At 38.8% G+C, this 26,330-nt stretch overlaps 1 protein-coding gene across 12 annotated transcripts in view; it reads left to right on the top strand.

The window, feature by feature from the left end:
* The window catches only part of rapgef2b (Rap guanine nucleotide exchange factor 2b), a 112,443-nt gene that overhangs the window by 23,647 nt on the left and 62,466 nt on the right, over positions 1-26,330 (top strand). For all 12 annotated transcript variants that reach the window (XR_009125569.1, XR_009125545.1, XR_009125551.1 and 9 more), the window contains 3 exons: positions 6,698-6,768; positions 9,911-9,967; positions 20,895-20,978. Coding sequence is in view for 1 of the 12 variants with exons in the window: in XM_058064636.1 (XP_057920619.1) it covers positions 6,698-6,768; positions 9,911-9,967; positions 20,895-20,978 (212 nt within the window). In the remaining 11 variants the exon portion in view is untranslated. The remainder of the gene's footprint in view (positions 1-6,697; positions 6,769-9,910; positions 9,968-20,894; positions 20,979-26,330) is intronic.

Raw genomic sequence — 26,330 nt, forward strand, 5'->3', positions numbered from 1 at the left:
TTGAACCGGTCTTAAGTCGTCGAGGTGGTCCTTGGGCACGGAGACATTATCTGGCCACTGTCATGTGAGGAATGTAAGCCTGAGCCTCACCCCCCCCCCCCCCCCCCCCCCCCGAAACAGGATCCAAGAATACAACAGCACATCTCTTAACAGGAGGGTCGCTTTGCTTTGAAAGCTAACCTGGAAGAGGTCACAACTTCAAAGGATCCTGCTGATAGTTGCTCCATTTCTTCTTTGGATCCAATGACCTTTTATCGTTGTTAGCTTTGTTAGCATGCGTCATCTTTTTCATACATCAGTTTTTCCAATAATAATTAGAATATGTTATAATATAATATGTTCTTTAGTAATCTGCATTAACGTTTTACAATTTTAGCATCAAAACTTACCTGCTTTTTTTGTTGCACATGTGCCCCATTCTTGTTGGGTCCACGCTAAGGTTCAGCGGGGTCAACATAGGGCGGCGACAAGTGAGCAATTGTTACACAACTCGGCTGTTCTCTCTCCCGAGCCACGGGGATTAATTTGTGCTTTTCACAGCCATTTTCTAAAACGCAACAGCAACAAATCCTGCCGGTGCAAAGTGCCGCAATTAGAGCGTCCCTTCCCCCCACTTCCCACCCCCACACCCCACGTCTTTGAGTGGCAGGGTTCAAAGTCGTAAGCGCCTCAGACGGAGATGCGTAACGAGGACGGCGGGAGGAAAGATGCCGCGGTTCGTCTGAGTGAATGTCTTAATTACTTTCACTCGCAACAGCAGGCTTTTCTCGAGTTGTCAAAGAAGCGTGCCCCCCCTGGGGAGGTTTTTGTTTTCAAAGTCTGGTGATGATGAATAACCTCGTCAACAGATCTGACCCAGCAAACTTTTTGAAAACTGTCACCCAATTTCACAATGAACTTGCAAGATTCTCACCCCTGGTGAACGCCCATCCATGTAGCCCCACCGCGGGTGGTCTTCCTTTGGACCGCCTGTTAGAAGCTTCCTCTTCGGATGCTAGTCCCAGTGAGATAATTATCTGGAAAACACAAAGCGCTTTTCACCTGCCTTTGAATGTTAGTGTGTTACCCACAGCACAATGGTAAAGCACCGGCAAAGAAAGAGAAAATGAAAATGCATAAATGCTGTCATATGCTTGCTAGGCCACTAGCTTCAATGTCACTGTAAACAACACAACAGCTTGGCAACAATATTATTAAATAATATTTGGTATATTAGTAAATAGTCAGATTTAGTAAATATTTTATTTCAATAGACACATAATTCATGACAGAATTTAATGAATATATTTTATTTAATTTTTATAACAAATATTGTTAAATATTTATACGAATTACTTTTTAATTAATCATATTATTAAATATTTTTGGTATATTAGTAAATTATCAGATTTATTAAATATTTTATTTCAATGAACACATAATTCATGACAATTTAATGAATATTTTTTATTTAATTTGTACAATGAATATTGTTAAATATATATATTAATTACTTTTTAAGTAATCATATTATTAAATATTTTTGATTGAATTTGTATTATGTAGTATTAAATATTATATTATTAAATCATTAATTGCACAATATTATTTTATTTTGTACTGAATAATATTTAATATTTGAATGGTCATATTTATTACATGAAAATAAATAGTATGGACTATTTGTATTATCAAACAATTTTATTTACCACTTTTATTTAATATATAATGCATAATGAAAAATGTAATAAATATTGTTAAATAATTTTGATTATTTAGTATTAAATATTTATATTATTAAATCATTAATTGCACAATATTATTTTATTTAGTACTGAATAATATTCAATATTTTAATAATCATATTTATTACATAAAAATAAATAGTATGGGCTATTTGTATTATCGAATAATCATATTTACCACTTTTATTTAATATATAATGCATAATGAAAAATGTAATAAATATTGTTAAATAATTTTGATTAAATGTTAAATATACATATTAAATATGAAGTTCTTATATATTATATATAAATTATTAAATAATAATTACTTTTTATTGAGTTTGTATTACGTGTTTATAATAAACAATCATATTAATTCAATATTTTGAAAGATGTACATTATTTTATTCAATGAATTAGGTCCAAAAAGCATAGCGACACCTTTTAGTTGTTTGACAGAACAAGGTCATGCAGCCCTTGTGTTAATAAGCAGTCTTACGCATACAGTGTGACACCTCTCCTAAGTATGCATCCAGAGGATACTAGCAACACGGCAATAGCCCCATTGTTCTGGAAAGCTTGCATCCTTTGTTTGAGGCATGCATCCGTCTGCTATCTGAGCTCAGTCAAAGCCTAATGAATACGTGGATTGGCCTCCTAATCTACGCCAGCAGACGCCACTGCGGTGGTGCTCCGAGATAAGACCAGCCGAGTGGTTTCTCACCTGTAGGACGTAGGACATGGGACAGCTTCAATTCATTCAATCTTTCGGTATTGATCGCCGTGTTATAAATTAGTGTCACGGAGGAAGCCACTGATTTGTGGTTACATCATCACGTCCTGTACCGGTCTTTACTTTTGCACGCGCTCAATAGTCCAGTTACATAAAAGGTCAGTTTACTTCTGGTAATCCAGGAACGCCATTGCAAAACCTCTTAGGCTGTACTGCACAACATGAGTGCAGCTGATACAATTAATACAATTTTGTAATATAAATAAAAAGCAAAACACTCAAGCATCATTAATTTAAATGTAAACGACAGTCCCGTATCTTTCACATTAATTGAATGGAATAGACCAGACCAGCGGGGGGGCCGCACGGTAGCAGTAGCCGCCCCCTTTTTTGACTTTCAGCGTAAAAGCACCCTTGTTTGGCCGAACGTGTCACAGGGGGAAAACACGCCAATTCCCCTCGCCCTCGCCGTCTGCCTGGCTGAATGCTTTGCCATTCAACATGCCTGGCATCGGGCCTGACGCTGCACCCTTCCCTGCCGTGTGGCCTTACATAATGGCTGCAAGACGGAGGGCGACGCCTCGGCCCATGTGACGCTGTTTTTGTGCTGCCTGTGGGCCTTCCATTGTTCGCTTTGCATCCACGGGAGGAAATGCCTCTTTTTGCTTGTTTGGCTGCCACACATTACACACACACACACACTATACACACTACACACACACGTCTGTGGTAAATGTTTAGCAAAGCCACGATGACGTACGGCGTTGCATCAAGGGAAGTTGACAAAGATGTCTGACCATAGCGCTTGACGCAACGTGAGAAAAGCCGCTCTTGCTTGATCCGTGTCGGCATCTCGGAATGTTCTTCCTCTGGTTGGGACCACCTGTATTCCTGGAAGGATTAGTTTTATTTTTTTTTTGGGGGGGGGGGGGTTAGATGTTGTTTTCCTGCTTGAGTTTATTTTAATTCATTAGCATGTCTGCTGCCCTTTACCCATCCTCTCCAGATGTGGATGACCATGATGCATCCAACAGGATTTTTTTTTTTATTACTCATCCTGACTCATTGATACTTCTTTACCACACAAATATTTATGAGCATTTTGCGGTGATTGTGTTTCTCTAACAGGAGATTAAAAGAAAAAAAATGGTGGTAGTAAAGTAGCGTCCTGGCAGTGGAAAAGATGGTCTCCTTTACATTCTTTCCATACAGCAAATCTCAAATATTGGAGACCGAAGACCATAATTGGTGGTTGTAGATGTTTGGTCTCCCTGCCAGGCTGCTTGTTTGACAGCTGAGGTTCATTCATTGTGATGTGACTGGCGAGGCTGCCTCCTAGTGGGCTAAATTAACCCAATCAGTCCAATTAGGCGTTTATATTAGATAAATGGTCAATGACTTATGCTTTGTTTTATAGCCTCCGTGTTTTTCAACCGACCTTGCTCAAATTTTACACACATCACTGTGTACGTCATTCCCTTAAAGGTGTGTTCCGAATTTCGGAATGATGCAGTTAATGGTAATGGTTTTATTTCATTTGAACATCAGATGACAATTGAATGCATCACATAATCAGTTCACAGTTCCACATGTCCAAAAGGAGTAGGAAGAAGCAAAGCTTATTAAATCCTACCCCTCCATCTGGTACTTTTACAATCACTAACTGTTACATTTGTTCACTTCCTGCTTTCCTAATTTAATTTAAGTTTTTTTTCATTTATTTTTATTTTTATTTTTTTTATTTATTTATTTTTTTATTTTTGTAGAGAAGTATTGGGTGACATTTTTAGATAATTGGTTATTTTTAGCCTTATGCATTATTTTAGCTGTTTGAAAATGAACTATATCAGCAATTTTAAGTATTTGTGATTTTAGAAATAAGGATTTAGTATGTTCTCTGTAGGCGGCATTATGAATTATCCTTACTACTCTTTTTTTTGCAGTACATTTAGCAAGTGAAGATTGCTTTTATAGTTATGACCCCATATAAAACACCTTTCAGGCTGTTTCAAGTCAATTCAACTTCAGGGGGTTAACAACAGCGCCACCGTGTGGTATGTTTGGCGGAAATAATAGCACAGTCAATACAGTGGATATTTTGAGAAATTTTCACCCCTCTGAGTGCAGTTGTCCAAGAGTTAGATTGTGGTGTAGTTTATCAAGGCTGTACTTCCTCTGTCTGCCAGCAGATGGCAGAGAGGGACCAAATATGGCTCCCGGTGATTCTCCTCCATTGTGTTCCCACTCACACTGTGGACATCAGGTTGTGCTTTTCGTGGAAATGCCGGCGTGTGGGTGAAGTAACTGAGCCTTGACAGCCCCGAGGAATGAAGGAATTTCTTTCATTACATTACGGCCCAACCCAGGTTGGATAATTTAGGTGTTGCCTCCTCGCCTTTTGCACCCTTTAGAACAATACTACATCAAACAGCTTCTTACTATCATAAAGGAGAAATAAATATTTGCTAAATGATGAATTATGTCACAGTTGTCAACAAATGTCAATGTGTAAATGGCCCGTGTTATAGTATGTATATTTCAACAATTGTAGATGTGCCACAATAGTGTATAGGAAGTGTGTTGACTGCTGTTACTAAGCCCTGCTGGGATTGAATGTCTCCAAGAAGCACTATTGTGTATTTTATCCACTTTTATCCACTTCTTAATGGCGGCTAATTGGTCCCTGACCTGACCATGATTAGTGAATTTCTGCAAAGTAGGATTCCTTGTTTACAAATAGTATGTTTGTGTAGTTAGAGCATAGAAAACCTGTTCTATTATGGTTGTTAACATTATTAGAGCCCTCTAGACATGGAATAACACCCCTATAGTCAGCTTAACACTCATATTACCTAATATAGTAGACATACAAAGAGAAAATAAGACATAATATAGACTAGCACATGTTAGCATTCAGAGCGTTCGCCAGTAAATTCTATCCAGGCGTTATTTATAATTATTTTTGTACTGTTTTCTGCATGAAGCACTATATTTATTCTCTGTAAAATGTATTTTGTTGATATTTTTGGCTGTCTGGAATCGATTATCTGTATTTACAGTTTTTCTGATGGGAAATAATTGCCTTGGTTTTTACACATTTTGGTTTTTGGATCTCACATTTATCAGGGTTAATCAGTTTCAGACTGGACTGTGATAAGTGAATTTTAGTTATTTTAGTATAATTAATTAATTTATAATTTATGATAGTATAATTTAGTATAATTTATTACATTTGTTAAATTTAATTTATTTTTATTTCATTCATTCATTCATTTTCTACCGCTTTTCCTCACGAGGGTCGCAGGGGTGCTGGAGCCTAACCCAGCTGTCTTATTTAATTTAATTTTAGTGTATATATATTTTAGTGTGTCATTTATCAGGATTAATCAGTTTCAGACCGGACTGTGATAAGTGACTTTTAGTTATTTTAGTATAATTAATTAATTTATAATTTATGATAGTATAATTTTTATTTTATTTTTTATTTTATTTTTTTATTTTAATTTTTATTTATTATTTTTTTCAATTTTTTCAATTTTATTTATTTTTATTTATTCAATTAAATTTTAATTTAGTTTGTATATATATTTTAGTGTATGTATATATATATATATATATATAGCAAATATATAGTGTTTGAGCATAGAAAACCTGTTTATGATCACAGTCCTCTAGATAGACATATAGTAAAAGGATTGGCTTTATTTTAAGATGTGTAGCGAAGCCTTTTCACCATCACCAATGAACAAGGTCATGTGTTCAAGGTCATGTGGTCAAGTATCCTCACCATGCGCCTGCATCAGGTCCCCCCCTCATTAGACCACACCTTCTCTAGAAGAACCACGGCGAAGAGCTTGATGGCTCTTTTCACTGCAGTTGTTTTTTCTGTGGGCGTCCAAACACACAGTCCACACTTGTACATTATCCAGTTGCTACAGACGCACATAGTCTCCACTACACTGGTGGTCAGTGCCTCCAGTGTGTATCAACGCACAGTGGAGTCGCTGTCTCTGGAGCTGTTTCACCTCTTAACTTGGACCCGGGCCCAGAAATCCCAGAAGTCACTGGGTGACTTTATAAAGACATTGAATGGCCATTTATACTATGCTATGTATTTCCACTATAAAGTTCTGTGTGGCGCCATGCAGTACTTGTTCATTATTCACCTGCTATCAGTCTCAATGTGCTTTTTGAGTTGAAGGAAAGTATTTGGTCATGTTATTTACACATTTTCCTGATTTTTTCTGTGTTTCCGCAGGACCTGGAGATCGTCTACTCTTATCTGCACGGGATGGAGGCCCTGTCCAACCTACGTGAGCACCAGCTGAGGTGGGTGTGCCCCAATCCTTCGTCCACATAACTTAAAATTAAAAAAAAAAATGCTGCAGTACAGCACTAGGTAGAGCTGATACTCTTCAAATTACTTCAAATTATGCTTTGGGTTTTCCAAAATGTATTAATTAATGTATTAATGTTTGTGTGGATGACTATGGCTTATAACTAGTGTAAATTTTACATATTTTGCAGGCCTAAATGAAGCATTTTCAAGCATAAAAATTGAAAAGTGAACTTAAATGTACTTATAAGGTATTCAGGAGCAACATTTAATGTTGAAGTTATGATATGTAGTATTCTACATTGGTCACTATTTGTCAGTTTTGTGCACATGTTTATCTTTTTTATATCTTACATGTCTTATTTTCGGGTTGCACGGCGGTCGAGTGGTTAGCGTGCAGACCTCACAGCTAGGAGACCTGGCTTCAATTCCACCCTCGGCCATCTCTGTGTGGATTTTGCATGTTCTCCCCGTGCATGCGTGGGTTTTCTCCGGGTACTCCGGTTTCCTCCCACATTCCAAAAACATGCTAGGTTAATTAGCGACTCCAAATTGTCCATAGGTATGAATGTGAGTGTGAATGGTTGTTTGTCTATATGTGCCCTGTGATTGGCTGGCCACCAGTCCAGGGTGTACCCCGCCTCTCGCCCGAAGACAGCTCGTGAGGATAAACGGTAGAAAATGAATGTTTTGTTGTTTTGGAGCAGGCCGGCTGAAAGAAAAGGAGCAGGAGGGGATAGAAAAGAAAAAAACAAAGAACACACCAAAACAAACAGGAGTACATTACCAAATGTCTATAATGGTTATAAAAGACCCAAAGACCATAATGTGTGTTGAGCAAAGCTGTTACATTGACAAGTTCATCGCATGGTTGAAATGTCATTCACCCGCGACCCTCGTGAGGATAAGCGGTAGAAAATGAATGAATGAATGAACGTCTTATTTTCTGTTATTATGTCTACTATATTGGGTAATACAAGTGCAAATGTGACTATAGGGATGCTATTTCATGTCTAGAGGTCTCTGATAATGTTAAAGTCGTATTTAGGTTGTAAACAGGCTTCCTACTTTGCGGAAATTCACTTATCACAGTGGCGTCTGGAGCCCATTTTGGCGTCTGATGTCAACGTGTTTGACTTTCCCGGCAGAACATGTGAGTGGCGTGTTCCCGAGCAGCGTGCCGTGTGTTCACACGTGTGGATTATACTGCAGAATGAACAATGTGCAACAAGTCCATGACCCGTGAGCTGGAACATTCCACTGAGTGACCCCTCCCCCCCGTGCCCCGCCTTCTCCTTTGCGCTACGGTGGTGTGGAATGTCGCTGCGGTCCAGCAGACCGGCCCGCCACTACTGCCAACTTTGGCTTCTGTAAAAGCTCGACATCACACTAACCATAGCATTATGTCAAAGATCTTTTTTTTCTTCCCTTACCCTGTGTGGAATGTGTTTTTCCTTGCTGTGGTTCCGTGTTTTTTTCCCTAGACGGGATTGTTTTTGCTTGCGTCCACGCCCCCCAGCTGTTATTTTTCTGTGTTTTGATGAGCTACTGTAGGTTAAGAGTCTGTCTGTGATGTTATGAGGCCTTTCCGGAAGGCTGCATGGGAAAAGCCTGGATGACATTCTTGTACACATGTGGCGGGTGAAGCCTTGGGAAAATAGTAACCTCACCGAGCAGTGGCTCAGTGTTGAACCGTGTTACATAATGGTAGCTTTGAATTCCACAAGCAAAAGCAGCCAGTGATCAGTGATCCCTCGTTTATCACGGTTAATTGGTCCCAGACTTTTGTAATAGTTAGATCACGGAACATTTTAACATTATTAGAACCCTCTAAACATGAAATAATGTCCCTTAAAGTCATTTTTACACTCGGATTTCACAATGTAGTAGACATGAATGAGAAATATATATACTATAAAACAATAATATAGACGAGAATGTCGGTTGCTTATCAGTGAAACATTACTGACACCTAGTGACATCTTTAATAATAATAATAATAATTAATAATGGAAGCACTTCACATTGAAGTGAACCCATTATTCATTCACTCCTCAGTCACACACACTGGTGGTGGTATTGTACATCTGTAGCCACAGCCGCCCTGGGATAGTCTGACGGAAATGCGGCTGCCATTTTATTCCCACGGCCTCTCCGAAATACGTATAATTGGATAATAGCCAGGCTGCATGGCGATGTAGTGGTTAGAGTGCAGACCTCACAGCTAGGAGACCAGCGTTCAATTCCACCCTCGGCCATCTCTGTGTGGAGTTGTTCTCCTCGTGCATGCGTGGGTTTTCTCCGGGTACTCCGGTTTCCTCCCACATTCCAAAAACATGCCAGGTTAATTAGCGGCTCCAAATTGTCCATAGGTATGAATGTGAGTGTGAATGGTTGTTTGTCTATATGTGCCTTGTGATTGGCTGGCCACCAGTCCAGGGTGTACCCCGCCTCTCGCCTGAAGACAGCTGGGATAGGCTCCAGCACCCCCAAATGAATGAATGAATGAACGTCTTATTTTCTGTTATTATGTCTACTATATTGAGCAATACAAGTGCAAATGTGACTATAGGGATGCTATTTCATGTCTAGAGGTCTCTGATAATGTTAAAGTCTTTACGTTGTAAACAGGCTTTCCATTTATGAAAGGGTGTACCCCGCCTCTCGCCTGAAGACAGCTGGGATAGGCTCCAGCACCGCCCGCGACCCTCGTGAGGAAAAGCGGTAGAAAATGAATGAAAGGATGAATGGATAATAGCCATTAGCCAACCATGAAACAGCAGTGGCAGAGGAAGCCATCAAATTTTACAAAAGTTCAAAAATTGATTTTTTTGCACAAATTTTGGAGGACTTTTGGCTCACCGTGTACTGTGACAGGAAAAATTTGAGTTTAATTCCTCAGTCTACACCTTTTTCCAGATCTGCACCAAAATTCTCCCTCTCAATGTGGGTTCCGTCCCGTTAATAACTGCTGTCCATCTAACGAAGCAATATACAAAAAAAAATCAAACAGACAGGCGACAAATTGTGCTTCAAGCATTTAAACTAACACTTGTTGATGATGATACGCTGTCAAATGGACGATTAGCCGTGTCGCCGCTTCTCAATGGTTCTCATCTGTTTCTGTTCCTGCAGGATCATGTGTGAGACGGTGCGTTACGAGCGACACGAAGCCAATGAAGTGCTCTACTAGTAAGTATATGTTTGATTCCTTTGCACCCTAATGGTGGTAGTATTCGTTCCAGTGCATGTCGTCCATCACTGTGCTGCATGAAGCACGCCACGGTGGTCCACGGTGAGTTATTGATGAGCCCGAGCCGGCGGGGTCCACTCGCTGACTGTAATGAAAACAAATGCCCATAAAGCGGCAATAACATGACACCACCTTGATGGAGGCGTGTGCTTCTGTACATCACTTGGCAACACGGCGCTCTCTGACCTGGAAGCCATTTGCAGCCCGACTTCAGCTTGATTTAATAAGTGGAGGTTAAAAAGTGATAAAAGCATTTCCTGGCGAGCATGTAGCGCTAATGGTTACATGCGGCCGCCAGTCTGGAAAGCAGCCCAGCCTTCGTGGCACAGATAATCTTTCTAGACATTCAATAACGTGCATTGGCGTCCAGAAAGTAACGTTTTCATCACTTGATTAGGAATCCATTTTCTACAATGCCTTACAACTTACAAGCTTTGAGTATTTCATGGTTTTCACCCAGTGATCCGGTCCCGTCTGGATGCAACAAATAGTATGTTAGTATGTGTAGTTAAAGCATAGAAAACCTGTCCCCTGTAGAGCCCTCTAGACATGGAATAACACCCCTATAGTCACCTTCACACTCATATTACTCAATATAGTAGACATACAAAGAGAAAATAAGACATAATATAGACTAGCACATGTTAGCATTCAGAGCGTTTGCCAGTAAATTCTATGCAGGCGTTATTTATAATTATTTTGTACTGTTTTCTGTATGTAACACGATATTTATTCTCTGTAAAATTTATTTTTTGTAGATATTTTTGGCTGTCTGGAGCGGATTATCTTTATTTAAATTTTTTCATATGGGAAATAATTCCCTTGATTTTTACATATTTTGATTATTTACATTTTTTCCTATGGAAAATAATTCCCTTGATTTTTTACATATTATGATTATTTTATTTTTTTCATATGGGAAATAATTCCCTTGATTTTTACATATTTTGATTACTTACATTTTTTCATATGGGAAATAATTCCCTTGATTTTTACATACTTTGATTATTTACATTTTTTCATATGGGAAATAATTCCCTTGATTTTTACACATTTTGATTATTTACATTTTTTCCTATAGGAAATAGTTCCCTTGATTTTTACATATTTTGATTATTACATTTTTTCCTATGGGAAATAATTCCCTGGATTTTTACATATTTAGATTTTTTACATTATTTCCCCATGGGAAATAATTCCCTTGATTTTTACATATTTTGATTATTCACATTTTTTCCTATGGGAAATAATTCCCTTGATTTTTATATATTTTGATTATTTAATTTTTTTTCTATGGGAAATAATTGCCTTGGTTTTTACATATTTTGATTATTTAAATTTTTTCCTATGGGAAATAATTGCCTTGGTTTTTACATATTTTGGTTTTTGGACCCCACATTTATCAGGGTTAGTCAGTTTCAAACCTGACTATGATAGGTGAATTTTAGTGAAAGGAGGATTCCTTATTTCTGAATACAATATTTAGAATATATAGAGTTTGAGCATTGAAAACCTGTTCATAATCTTTTATTTAATCTTTCTCGACATTCAATAACGTGCATTGGCGTCAAAAACGTTTTCATCACTTGATTAGGAATCCATTTTCTACAATGCTTCACAACTGCTTTGAGTATTTCATGGTTTTCACCCAGTGATCCGGTCCCGTCTGGATGCAAGTATTTACTAAATCCGGTACAGTCTAAATGCAAATTTTTTTGAACCCAATGTGGACAGAGCCTGAATGTCCTAACACTGTTATTTGGTATTAGTAAGTATTGTCTCTCTGCTGTCACACTGCTGTCCTCCAATCAGGCTTGTTAATCAAGTCTGTCAGGGTCAATGTGTGTTGTCCCCTAACAGCCGCCTGCTCCCATGTGTTGAGTTTTGGTGGGGCGAGGGGCCATGAAAAGTCAGCGCCGCATTAAAGGAGTCCGCTCGGCGGGGCATGAGCTGATTAAACAATAAAAATGCAGATGAAGCGGCGGACGCATAACAGAGCCTGTTTTTTTTTTTTCACCCGGTCTTCTCCCTTAGGTCCATTTGTGTAGCTTTGTTATTACTCTGCAAATTCAGTCTGAATATCAGCCCAGTGCTGCCGACACTGGATGCCCAATTTGTGAGTAGTTTTACACAAAATATACTTGCTGACCTGACAAATTGTTTTGGTTTGTGACATTTAAAGAGAATCATCCATTATCAATTATTTGCTCTTTTTTATACAGTAGATCCATGCTATTCATCGGGGGTTATAGTCCATGACCCTTTTTCAATCATCCATCCAGCCATCTGGAATATTATCTACTCCGTATATGAACTGAAATACCAATGATATGTTTTCCAATCAGCTGTATGTCCCTGATTTAACATTAACTAAATTGTTTACACAGTACAAAAGGCGAGGGTGGTGCAGCCTGAGGCTCTGAGATTAGAGATTAGTCTAGTTGATTAAATAATAGTGTTAGCATAGGAAAACAGACTGGAACTCCCAAGTACAGAAGTTGCAAGAATGCAAACATATTAAAGCGCTAACTTTGCCCACCTAGGGAACCTCGCTAAACATTCATCAGCTGACTGCAGCAAAATAAGGATTAGTCCAGTTGAGTAAATAATAGCGTGTTAACTTGTGAAAACTGCCTAGAACCCCCAAGTAAAGTAGTTGCAAGAATACAAACTGTGAAGCGCTAACTTTACCTGCCTAGGGAACCTCACTCCATTCACTAGCTGACCGCAGCAAAATAAGGATTAGTCCAGTTGAGTAAATATTAGCGTGTTAACTTGTGAAAACTGTCTAGAACCCCCAAGTACAGAAGTTGCAAGAATGCACATATGCTAACTTTATCGGCCTAGGGAACCTCGCTCCATTCACCAGCTGACCGCAGCCAAATAAGGATTAGTCCAGTTGAGTAAATATTAGCGTGTTAACTTGTGAAAACTGTTTAGAACCCCCAAGTACAGAAGTTGCAAGAATGCAAACTGTGAAGCGCTAACTTTACACACCTAGGGAACCTCACTCCATTCACCAGCTGACCGCAGCAAAATAAGGATTAGTCCAGTTGAGTAAATATTAGCGTGTTAACTTGTGAAAACTGTTTAGAACTCCCAAGTACAAAAGTTTCAAGAATGCAAACTGTTAAGCGCTAACTTTACCCGTCTAGGGAACCTCACTCCATTCACCAGCTGACCGCAGCAAAATAAGGGTTAGTCCAGTTGAGTAAATAATAGCATGTTAACTTGTGAAAACTGTCTAAAACCCCCAAGTACAGAAGTTGCAAGAATGCACATATGCTAACTTTATCGGCCTAGGGAACCTCGCTCCATTCACCAGCTGACCGCAGCAAAATAAGGATTAGTCCAGTTGAGTAAATAATAGCATGTTAACTTGTGAAAACTGTCTAGAACCCCCAAGTACAGAAGTTGCAAGAATGCAAACTGTTAAGCGTTAACTTTACCCACCTAGGGAACCTCACTCCATTCACCAGCTGACCGCAGCAAAATAAAGATTAGTCCAGTTGAGTAAATAATAGCATGTTAAATTGTAAAAACTGTCTACAACCCCGAAGTACAGAAGTTGCAAGAATGCAAATTGTGAAGCGCTAACTTTACACGCCTAGGGAACCTCACTCCATTCACCAGCTGACCGCAGCAAGATAAGGATTAGTCTATTTGAGTAAATAATAGCATGTTAACTTGTGAAAACTGTTTAGAACCCCCAAGTACAGAAGTTGCATATATGCTAACTTTACCGGCCTAGGGAACCTCGCTCCATTCACCAGTCTGTGTTGAAGATGCATGCCATGATGCAATATTTACATAACTAACTTGGAGTTGAGGCCGCGAACTGTGTGGCCTTTAAAGAGACACAACAATAGACAAGTGATTCATCACATTCACAACCCAGTGAGAATAAATAAGCGCTCTGGCAACTCTTCTCATTTCCTCTTCACTTTTACTTTTGCTTTTGGTTGAGAATGACGGGCATGTTGGCATTCAGCCATCCACCCGGCTGGCGTGGATTGAAAATTCCTGTTCTTTCGTTTACCTCCGGGCGTAAAGCACCAGCGAGACTGCGGGTTATTTTCCAATTTGGTTTGTCGGATCATTGAGTTTGCAGTCATGAGTGCCCTGCGTCACACAGCCTCGGCATCAAACGTTTGCATGTGCGCGTGAAAGTTTTTGAAGAGTGCTAACAGCTGTGTGTTCTAGCAGTCGGAGATCTGATTGACTCTCCCTCAGCGGGGTCTTAATCAGCTGTTTGCTCTGCAAAACGCAACCCCTCTTAATTGATTCTATGGTGACGCTTTAGGGAAATCATGCAGCTAATGCCGCCATGTACTTCATTGAGCTGTACTGTTGCTACATCTGCACTAGCTAATGAGACGCTGTATCAAAAACAACAATGCTCACTTTTGAGAGCTTTTCCCATAGCGGATTCACAGTTTTCTATACAGCTCTGCTTACTGTGAAGCACTCGACTGAGCGCATACGACCTACTTAGCGACCTCATACCCCCGCAATATCCATATCATTCGGCAGCTTGGCTAACGACAGAAGGATAATTGTTGGAAAAGTACTCATTTTCCCTGCCCGGAGCAGAAGCTCAGGGAAAGCGCTGATACCGCGAAAAGCCGGAACCTTCCAGTATTTACCATCCAGGGATTAGAGAGCCCTCTTGAGCTCCAAGAGGCTGACCCGACACATTTCCACAAGCCCGGCAAAGAAGGTTGTTAGTATCTTCCGATCGTTTTTTTTAAGCTGCTCCATGTCAACACGGCGTCACCTTTGGGCAGGGGTGTCCAAACTTTTCCCCGTCGCCGAGGGCCGCATATAGAACAATGGGTTGTTAGGGATGTAGGATGTGGGGCGACCTTTTTGTTTGTAAACCACATTGAAAGCAATCAAATGTAGGTCAAGATATGCTAAGCTGTTACAATACAGAATTTGAAGAACACTACAAATTTATGAACATTTTTAAATGTATAATAAGAATATAATAATAATAATAATAATTGTATAATATTGTATAATATTTTGTATAATAATATTTGTATAATATATATATATATTATTATTTATTATTATATTATTATATATTATTTATTATTAAATATTATTGAAATAATTTAGAGGCCAGTACATTTTCCTCTGATTTTTTTAATTTATTTTTTTTATTATTTTTATTATTATTTTATTTTTATTATTATTATTATTTATTTTTTTATTTTATTATTTAAGTTATTTTTGACAGTTTGTATGTCACTGTCATATGTGTATGATTTCTAGTGTGTTTTATTGTAATTTATTGGCATTTATAATTGCAAAGTCAGACTGCTATTACAATAATAATTACGATAATACTATTATCAATAATCATAATGGTATAATGGATACATTTATTTAGATACAAAGAATTTTAAAGTTGTGATTGTATAATAACATTTTTTACATTTTATTTTATTTTATTTTATTTTTTTCTCAAAGCCTTCACGTGTTGCATGCCAAATTTTATTTATTTTATTTTTAAAAATATGCTGCGGACCAATAAATAACTAGCACCGGGCCACAAATAGCCCCCAGGCCGGATTTTGGGCTTCACTAGTGTTATGCAAACGCATCAGAAAGCCAATATGATCTAATCATGAACATGATGCTTTATGTTTTACGTCATTCACACACCTATAGTTTTATGCAGCAGTGGAATCCATTGTGCACACAATTATGTAATTATTATGTAACATGTCCACCACCCAAAGACATTAAAACAACGCTAGCAGGTTGGATCTCCAGTGCATTGAAACAGCCGTTGAGGTGGAAGAGGAACAAAGAACGTAGCAGATGTGCTCCTCCAGCATGTGAAGCTTCTTCCCAAACAAACTCAGTTGACTTGAATGTGACGAACAAATGTTAGTTTGACAGCAGCAGCAGTTTGGCTGCGGTGCCGAGAGTCTCTCCTGTGTGCGTTTCATGGCCGAAGCGTCTAAAAAAATCATGAAAATAGCTTACATCTTTATCGCCAGGAAGCGCCCGTCGCCGTCCTGTCAGTCGAAATACAAACAGACCTCACACTCTGTGAACACTTTGTGTACTTCTTGACTTTTCCGTGAGGCGGAAACTGTTTACAAGTTATAATAATCGGAAAAGGAATACGGTGGAACTCGCTTAAGGCGGCAACTCATCAAGTCCTGGTCCGTCGTGTTCTTATTGGTACCAAAAAGCGACCAATATTAATTGTATTGATCCATGGCACATTCTACAAACATAATGTAAAAGAAAAAACAGCAAAAAATGGTATTTTACAGGAATGAAAGTCAAAATATAAAGACAAAATTGTTGTAATCTAACAAGAAGAAATCAGAATTTTAAAACAACTTCAGAAAATTCTGAATTTTGGTAGCATAAAATTTTAATATTAAATAAAAAAAGGTGGTGTTAAAAAAGGCTAATGTTATATGAAACAAATAAAACAAGATTAGGTTGTCATTTTTTGAAATTTTTTATTAGGGAATAAGTAAAAATATCATGGGAATAGGGTCAAAATATTAAATAAAATATATTTTTTAAACCATCAACATAAGCGAAAAAAAATGCTGTGGAGATTAAATAATAATAAGAAGAATAAAGCTGACAAATTCTACGCAAGAAAATGTATTTTTAGTAACACAAATATGAATTTTATGACAACTTCAGAAAATTCTGAATTTTGGTAGCATAAAATTTTAATAAGTAAAAATAAGTAATAAGTAAAAATATCATGGGAATAGGGTCAAAATATTAAATAAAATATATATTTTTTCAAACCATCAACATAAGTGAAAAAAACGCTATGGAGATTAAATAATAATAATAATATTAAAGCTAATAAATTTTACACAAGAAAAATATGTTTTTAGTAACACAAATACGAAAGAAAAATGTTTGTACTGCTCTATTTTTTTAAGTTGTAATATTACGACAAACAAAACAAAAAAAAAGAGAGAATAAAGTCCAAATATTATGCAAATAAAGCGGTTATGTTACAAGAAGAAAACTTATGGAGATTATTTAAGAAGTAAGTTTAAAGTTGGAAAATGAGGCAAAAGTTAGGACATCCCTGATACCGACCCTTTTTCTCAACAGAAGCCACTTATGCAAGGCATTTGGCGATAGAGGCGAGGAAAAACCTCATCAATCACATGATTTTATGTCTTTTGAGGGCTTCTTATCAGAAGTTGTGTAAAAAGTTTACCTGTTAGCGATAGCAAAGTCTGTTTGGGATGCGGGGACGGGGACGGGGACCGCACGTCTGTTACCAGCAATCACAAAGACTCCAACCACACGATGACTGCGTTTGTCAGTTGAAAGAAAGCGGAGGATTCCTGGCCGACATTCCGCATTTGACAACTCTTCCAGTACACACGACCCAGTTCAGTCAAGCTGTCGACGTACACAACTTTTTTATTTGCTGCTTTCCAGGGAATTTTTTTTTTTTTGGTGTGTATGTTACATCTCTATCGCCCCGTTTCTCCCTTCGCTCGCCGATTAATAATTGAGCATTTCACTCGCCTCCTGGAGGAGCCATGAAAGGACGAGGACGTTCCGGAGGGAGCGGGATGGAGAAGAGTGTTTTTTTTTTATTTGGAGCTGCAAAGTTTTTCATTCGGGATTGCTGTGTGTAGCCTCATTAGCCCAGAAGGGAAGCAAGACGTGTCAGTGATTAAAAGCAGAAATTAGCGCACCGCTGCTGGTTGGGAGTGGATGGAAGTGACTTGTATTCGCAGTTGTCATTTATTTCATAACTTATTTCAAACTTTTTTTACATTCAGAAAAGGCTGCTTCAACTTTTCTTTATCACCCCACAGCCTCTCACCCCATTACCCATGCAAGATAGATGAATGGATAATAATAAATATTTACATAAATGATATAAATCTCATGTATAGCATTATTTAAGTATGATTATTTATTCTTGTAATTTCTATTAATAATAAACATGATTAATAATTTTCAGTTGTAAATTGACCGATCATGTTTAGTTCTGAAAGTAAAAAAATATAAATAGGCATTTTTTCTTCAAATTAAAATTAACTATGGCAATAATGAATTAAACCTTTGTACTAAATAAAATATTTTAATATTATTTTTAATATTTTTCAAATGTTTAAAATTATTTTTTTTAGCAGAAAAATATAATTTATAATTCTTCTTCAAATGCTAAATAGGCCAATACAGTTCTGTAATTCGGTAATTCATTTGCACAGTTAAGTCAAATACCGTCAGAAAGGAGACCGCTTTTTAAAAGTGTACCGGAAAATCAGTTATTTCCTTATTTACTGTACTTTTGTCATGATCAGTTACAGTGTTCCCTCGTTTGTTGCGGGGGATAGGTTCCCAAAATAGCTCGTAATAAGTGAAATAGTAGCCAACCGTATTTGTTTACAATCATGATATATGTTTGAAGGCTGTAGAACGCCTCTCCATACACTTTATACACTTTTCTCCGAAAGAGAAGTTCTCTCCTGTTTAAACACTCTCAATGTTACAAATTTTAATGAACAAAAAACAATTGACTCACCGTTCCTTTGGCCATGGATCTTTGCCAGTTAACTGTAGAGTTTTTGTGTCCTTGTTAAAGCGTGTTGCTCCTGTTGTCGTACTCCATGAGACGAGGATTATTATGGTTTTTGTCAGGGTAGGGCTTGCGGCCGTGTAGCGTTCGGAGTCACATGATTTGGCTATTGCTTACAGTACTGGTCACACTGTTAGCTAGTTTGCTTGACTGCCATGACCGCAACTGGAATGAATGAATAATACTACTATACTCAATTTCCCACAATGCAATTCTAGGCTGTTGCAGAGCCAGGCTAGACCTGTAACAGCATTCTTAGGCTGTAATTTTTTATTAATGCCCCCAAAAAAGCAACTAGAATGGCATTCACAATGACAAATAATCAAGAATATCTGAAGTCTTTTTGTTAATTACAGAAATATTTGCATTTTTAATCCACTTATTTATTCAATCACAAAATAATACAAATAGTTTTTTGTTCATCTCGCCGAAGGAAAAGTGAAAGCCATTTTGTACAATCAGCAAATCTCATCCACGGCGACTATTTTGGTGGTCACGTCATGTGAGATTCCCAGTTACTGACTCATATCATGTCAGATACTTCCTTCTTGGCAGTTATGCTTCCGCTTTCCTGTCAGAGATCAAGTCAAATGTTTTTTTTGTAGTGATATATACAGCCGCTCATCCATTTCCTGTGTGATATCATGTGAAGTGACCGGTGTAACCCATATGCCTATCTATCTGTCCATTTCCATCGGTTTAGATTTCCGGGTAGGCTGGCATGTAATAATCCCGCATGTTTCCACTACAGATGGCTCTCTCCTTGCCAGATTATCTCTGCAATCCCTGCCGCAGCCATGAAAAAGACCTCCAGATTAAGCGACAACACGTGCCGTGCACGCCTTTCATCATACACATTCTTTCAAACTTCGCATTCCGTTTCTCGAAAATGAAGGTGCAGGTTCCTCATTAAAAAGCCAAATGTAATCAAAGCCGTCCGACGGCGGCAAAGAGTTCAGCACGACTTTGAATTTGCCGAGTGTGAGAGATTAATTTGTCAAAATGCACGGCGTGACTGCGCGCGTTTGTTTACCAATTATCTGGAAAGGACGTGCCAGCCAACAGCGTCACCATCCGAGGGGGGGTCACGATGAGTTTACCCCGTCTGTGTTTCCTCTTTTCCTCCGGCAGCGTAATGGATGTGGGTGGATGGAACAGTTCATTCATAGTTCTCCCGTCTGCATCGCTTGACATTTTCCCAGATATATACGTATATATAAATATATATATATACACAAACGCAACAAAAATAATAAACACAACACTTTTGTTTCATGAGCCGAACTCAAAGATCTGACACTTTTTCTGTATACAAAATGTAATGTAATCTAACTGAAAGATTCAATTCATAATATCAAGATTATTGCACAGGTGCGCCTTAGACTGGCCACAATAAAAGGCCAGTTTTGGGTGAATTCACGATCTCAGCCAGACATTTTAGACCAGGGGTCTCAAACTCAATTTACCTGGGGGCTACCGGAGCTAGGTTCTGGGTGAAGCCGGGCCGCATCAGGTTTTCCAAAAAAAAAAAAACACACATTTATTAAAAACTGGAAAAAAAATCAATAAAAAACTATCTTCAATGTTTTTGCTTCTGCCATACCCTACACTTTTTCAGTACTTTGGTTCCGGTTTGCCACACCAAAATATCTGATAAAACATTCCACTGTTCCCAAATATCGTAATTTTTGTTTTTCTATACACAAAATAAGATAAAAAAAATAAATAAACAAATTAAGAATAAAGACAATATAAAGACAAAAGACAAATAAATTTTATTCCAAATCATTTCCTGCATTTATTTGTACGCAGCGTCATAAGCCTTTTAGCTTCATTGCTAATCCAAAGCAAAACAGGGCGGGGTAACAGGGTAGGGTAACAGTATGGGCGGGGCAAAATCATGTTAATTGTGTCCGGTGTGCACACAGCTTTAAGCTGTCATTTCAACATTAAACTTTGGTATCAAGGTGGGGGCCTCAAAATAGCGTCTCGCGGACCGCATTTGGCCCGCGGGCCGCAAGTTTGAGACCCCTGTTTTAGACCCCTGTTTTAGACCAATCATATGCTTCCAAGAACCCCCAGACACATTCCAACATCTTGTAGAAAGCGTTCCCAGAATGGGAAGTAAAAAAAATGAAGATTATTCACGTCTTGCATCAACGTGTGTATTACTAAATTATGCAACACAGAAAGTCAAAACAACCCTACTAATTTTAGTGACTTGTTATGAAGCTAATTTTCTTTATTTCTTCCTGTACTTGCAGCCCAGACGACATCGGCAGCTGCTGGTACATCCTGTTATCGGGATCCGTGTTCATCAAGGAGTCAATGTTCCTGCCCAGAAGCAGGTAGGTGCCCCCCTCCCATTTAAAAAAATGTTTTATAAAATGATATGGTAGTTAGTTTGTTAGAATAACGTAAATTCTGGATTCTTCTCCTCTTGGCCGAAACACTCAGCAGCGTCTTCGGGCAAACACGCCTACTTTGTTACGATTGGGCGGGGGGCGGGGCCCCGGGGGGTTTTAGGGTCGGCTCTTTAGCAACTGTGCACACACTTCCACAAGCATTAAATGAAGTCAAATAAAAATATAAGGCATTCAGAAGACGTGTTCAAAGACGTTGTGATGATATGTTGTATTCTACTCACTAATGTTACTTTGATACTATTGACATAGTAGCTACTGTACGAAGTACTGAACAGTCCACAAGGTGAAAAAAGAACAACGATGAGCTCGTCCAACGTAAACATGTGTAGTCTATGTAATGTTTCTTTATGTCTTAAACAGAATGGGGGAAAAAGGGAGGAAAAAAACGTACCACTTCCACATGGAATGAGGGAAGAACCTTTTTTTGCACTTGATCTCAGCCATGGCATGTCGGCTTGGCTTTGCTGTTCTTGCAGTATTATATTTATTATTTAATTCATTATTATTTGAAAAAAAAAATCTTGATATAGTGAGGGAGCAATATATGAACCGTGATATAGTGAGGACTGTATGTCTTATTTTCTTAATAGGCATGTAAACGTGACTAATGGAGTATTATTTCACATCCAGATGGTTCTGCTTTTAAGATGTTGTAAAGGAATTTCATGGTCATGGTCGGGACTGTAACCAATTAACAGTGATAAACGAGGGATTACTGTACAATATAATGACCTTCCCTTCACATTGAATGTAATATTTAGGCAATGGAGCTCCCAGAGCGACTTAGTCTGAAGGTCTCATGTCTTTGTCAGATATTAATTAGCTCCATCACCTTCAGAGGACATAAGATCCAAGTCCCTCCTGCTGCTTTGTCTTTGCCCAAATCAAGCAATGTGGGCGATCTTCCACTTGCATTGCATAACACACAAAAGACCACTTTGGGGCGCCGGGCGGTCACTGGGTTCTGCAGGGCTGAAGCGTCCTCGCCGTGCCACCATGAGAAGGAGGAGGAGGATGATGGGGGAGGTGGGGTCGTTCGCTGGTCATTCTCCAGATTCACATGAACGTGTGGGGCATTTGAAGCAGGAAGCATATTGGAAACATGCCCAAAAATAAGCTGCCCCTTCTGAATATATCCTTTTCACTTGCAGCCAAGGTGAAAGAGCATGCAGGTATCGACAGATTAAAAGTGGAGAGTGTAGTTTTACGAACACCTGAAGGCAGCACAATAAAATGTCAATAAAGTGGAAATGCAATATGGTGCTAATGTATTGCACACACAACATCTGCCAAAGTGTTGATTACCGCTATACCTTGAACATGACTTAGTTACATATTATGGGCTGTGAGTCGCTGGATCATTTTTGGGCCTCATCATCATTCCTTTGGGTCAAAAAAAGGCAAAAATATCATATTAAATGAATACTGATGACTCCCCATTGGTGCAAACCTGGAGTTTGTATTCCAGATGGGAAGAAGATAAGCCTGGTTTGATGTGCGTGAGTGACAGACGTGCGTTTACCCTCCCTTTTGCCGCAGAGTCTTGTTATGCTGGTGATCCAGTTTCTCACAAGTAATTGGACAGGAATCGCATCAGCGTCTTCGGTGCCATGATGAAAAGTCGTGGATACGTCCTTTTAACTTTAATCCAAAACAACAGAATGATGCACGCAAGGGATTTAGCGCATTAGCATGGCTGGAAGCAACAAAAACTAAATTTTAAGTAGATGCTCTCATTATTTATTATGATGCTTTTCTTGTCTCTACGTTATCCTCATCGGGAGTTCTTCTTCAGCATTACAAAGACGCACATTAAATACTAGACGATACACAAGATTGGGTCTACGAGAACGAGACAAAACCAGCTTTTAACATTACAATACATTCTAAAAGTAGAATTAAAAAATATCAAACATACATAACAGTGTATTGGAATCTACTGATTTAGCGACTCTCTCTGTGTATATGCTACCGGCCCCGCCTCCACCCTCTGAGACAAAGAGACAATGATGCATTTCACAAATACGCTGCAAAATAAGACAAATACTGCAGTATGTATTACAAACCCAATGCAGCCCAGCACACAACCAAAGTTCCTCCTGCACTAAAAGTGCTACATAGTGTCTGCATGCCCCCAAATCCGCACTGAGGTGGTACTCATTTTGTCTCGACAAAATAGTCATTCACTATGACCAATGAAATGAAGATGCCTTACTCCCCCCCACCCCCCGCATAGCATAAGATGCACTTTCATTGCAAATTGGAACAATTTCTCTGAGATCTTTATTGTGCTAAATGCCATCTGACAGGATGTAACACGCAGTGTTTTATTGTGAAGGTATGTGATGAAGCTGTGTCCTTATAATAATAATAATAATAATAATAATAATAATAATAATAATAATAATAATAATAATAATAATAATAATAATAATAAGACCCTTGGTTACATTCTTACATTACATCACTTACATTCCAAAAGCCAAACTTGGATGTAATTGGACATACTGAGCTTGCAAGCTTGTTGTTGTGTCACTCGCATTCTGATATCCTTATCAGCAAAAAAAAAAAAACACAAAGGCGTGAAGGCTTTCCCTCAAATTGTGCCGGAGCAGATTCAGAGATTTGATTGACTGACGGTCAGTGAAAGCAACCTTAGAGTGAAGTCAAACCAACCTATGTCACTGAACAGAGAACAACACAGATCGCCATTAGTGGTGGGCAAAACCGTTCATTTCAGTGAACCGGATCATTCCAGTTCATTCAGTAAAAAGATCCGTTCATTTTGGTCAATTGGTCGTTAGCCTGTGATCTCCCCCTGTGCATAGACCCGGTTAGCCGTGTCGAAACTACCTTAAAGTTGATTTTATTCAGTACATCCTGTTGTGTTCAGAAGTCGGTCAGCTCGTGACAGGCTGACAGCACCTGACAGCGAGTGAACGTTTCCGCTTGGACTCGGTCTTGTCGGTTACTGCTGTGTCGGTCACGAATGAACGTCTCCGTGTTTCAGTCAGCTAACCCCACCCACCCACAGAGCGAGGCGCGACGACAGGATAAGACGCAGATAGTCCCGCCCTGCAAAAGGAACGGTGAACAGACTGCAACTGAACGGACTGAACGGGCGGTGACCTTGTTTATTCCGTTTACAAAAAAGAAGTAGTTCTTTTGACCCGTTCGTTCACGACCGACACACCACTAATCACCGTTAATAACACACTGGCTCATTTACGGCAACACAACAAAACAAAGTATCTTATTTGGACTTACTTTTGCAAAGAATAACCAGGAATGTCACTCACAGGTTTTGCCAAATATCTGACTTTTTTGTGGATTTGTGAGCACTTGAGACAAATTCTTATTGTTTGCTTTTGATGATGTATGTCTTAAACCGAGTGGTGCACCTATTTCTATATCGTTGATGTCTGTTCCATTCCCGCAGTTGATTCAGGTTGTCCTCCCTCGCACTCCCTCGTTGTCAATTCCATTTCGGTCTTAATGATCATCACAGCACCATAGCTGATGTCGAGGGTTGATGACGGCTCAGAGTGGAAATTGCTCGTGACACCAGAAGCCCGGCGAGACTTAAAACATGCGTCGGTGTTACGTTTCAGACGTCCTGTGCTAATTTCTCCAGTGGCGTTGTGGTTGCAAACGCAAACCCGGGATGACTCCGTCCTTCTTTTTTATCAGCGTCTATCTGTCCTTTATCGAGCCGCGACCCCGCCGACAATGGATAAGTCATTAAGTGAAGACGTCGGAGCCGTGTGCTGTTTATCCCAGAGGCCGGCGTGTGACATTAAGTCTAACCCAGATAAGCAAACTCCTGAGAAGTGGGTGACACACATTCACAGCATGTTTGCACACGTGCTTGCTTGCACTAACAACGCTTGGATTGTCACTTTTTTAACACTCAGCTGTCCTCCAACACGGCGTGGTTAAAAGTCTTGATCATTGCCTTTTGGATAATGACAGCAATCCCTCAAAGAGACAAGTATTGTGGCAAAAAATAACAATATATCAAGATTTGTGTTAAAAAAAACAACAACTATTACCTGATATTTAAGCATTTAAGACAGGGGTTTCAAACTCAATTTACCTGGGGGACACTGGAGCTCGGGTCTGGGTGAGACTGGGCCACATCAGGTTTTCCAAAAAAAAAAAAAAAAACGCATTTATTAAAAACAGAAAAATGAATAAACTTTGCTTTGGTTCAGATTTTCTACAAGAAAAGCTCTGATAAAACATTCCACTGTTCTCAAATATCTTACTTTTTATTTTTCTACACAAAATAAGATCAAGAATAAAGAAAATCAATCAATCAGTAATACATAAATAATAATAATAAAACAGCAAATAATTAAAAATTAAGAAACCACATATAGTTGGTGGGTAGACAAATTCTTTTTTTCTGATTAAAATGAACAAAGCATTATTAGAGCCCTGTACACATGACAAAACACGACTATAGTCACATTTATACTCTTTATTTACAGGGTCTTGAGACACATGCTAACTCGCAAACTAGAGAGCTAGCGACCTAAACGGTAGCCTTCAAGTTATTTCCTTTAAACTTAAATAGCCAAAAACTTACCACTTCCACACGGATAGGGAGGATAACTATTAACAGTTATTTAACCTTTAACATGAACATTAATCAAACGTAATCATTTTTTCTGGGTACATGATACCATACAGCATCCATATCAAACTTGCGCGGGCCGCACTAACATTAAACTTTCATATCAAGGCGGGGGCCACATGTTTGAGACCCCTGATTTAAGACAATATATAGACACCCAATGATGTAACTCTTCTACTGCTGGACTGCTGCACATGAGAGGGTGAAATTGTGTCAAAACACGCCTCCCCGTTGTGTTGCCTGTGCTATTATTTTTCGGACAAATGCACCACTTGGCGATGCTGTTATACAACCCCAAAGTTTGACCCCCATAAGTCAGACTGACTTAAAATTTCTGACACAGCTCAACAAAACAAATGCTGTTACTTAAGGGTGTTTTGATTGGTTGCAAAACGGGCTGCGAGTGGTTAGCGCGCAGACCTCACAGCTAGGAGACCTGAGTTCAATTCCACCCTCGGCCATCTCTGTTTGTGCATATTTTCTCCGGGTACTCCGGTTTCCTCCCACATTCCAAAAACATGCTAGGTTAATTGGCGACTCCAAATTGTCCATAGGTATGAATGTGAGTGTGAATGGTTGTTTGTCTCTATGTGTCCTGTGATTGGCTGGCCACCAGTCCAGGGTGTACCATAGGC

Source organism: Doryrhamphus excisus, chromosome 2, assembly GCF_030265055.1.
Source record: "Doryrhamphus excisus isolate RoL2022-K1 chromosome 2, RoL_Dexc_1.0, whole genome shotgun sequence".
Taxonomy (NCBI): domain Eukaryota; kingdom Metazoa; phylum Chordata; class Actinopteri; order Syngnathiformes; family Syngnathidae; genus Doryrhamphus; species Doryrhamphus excisus.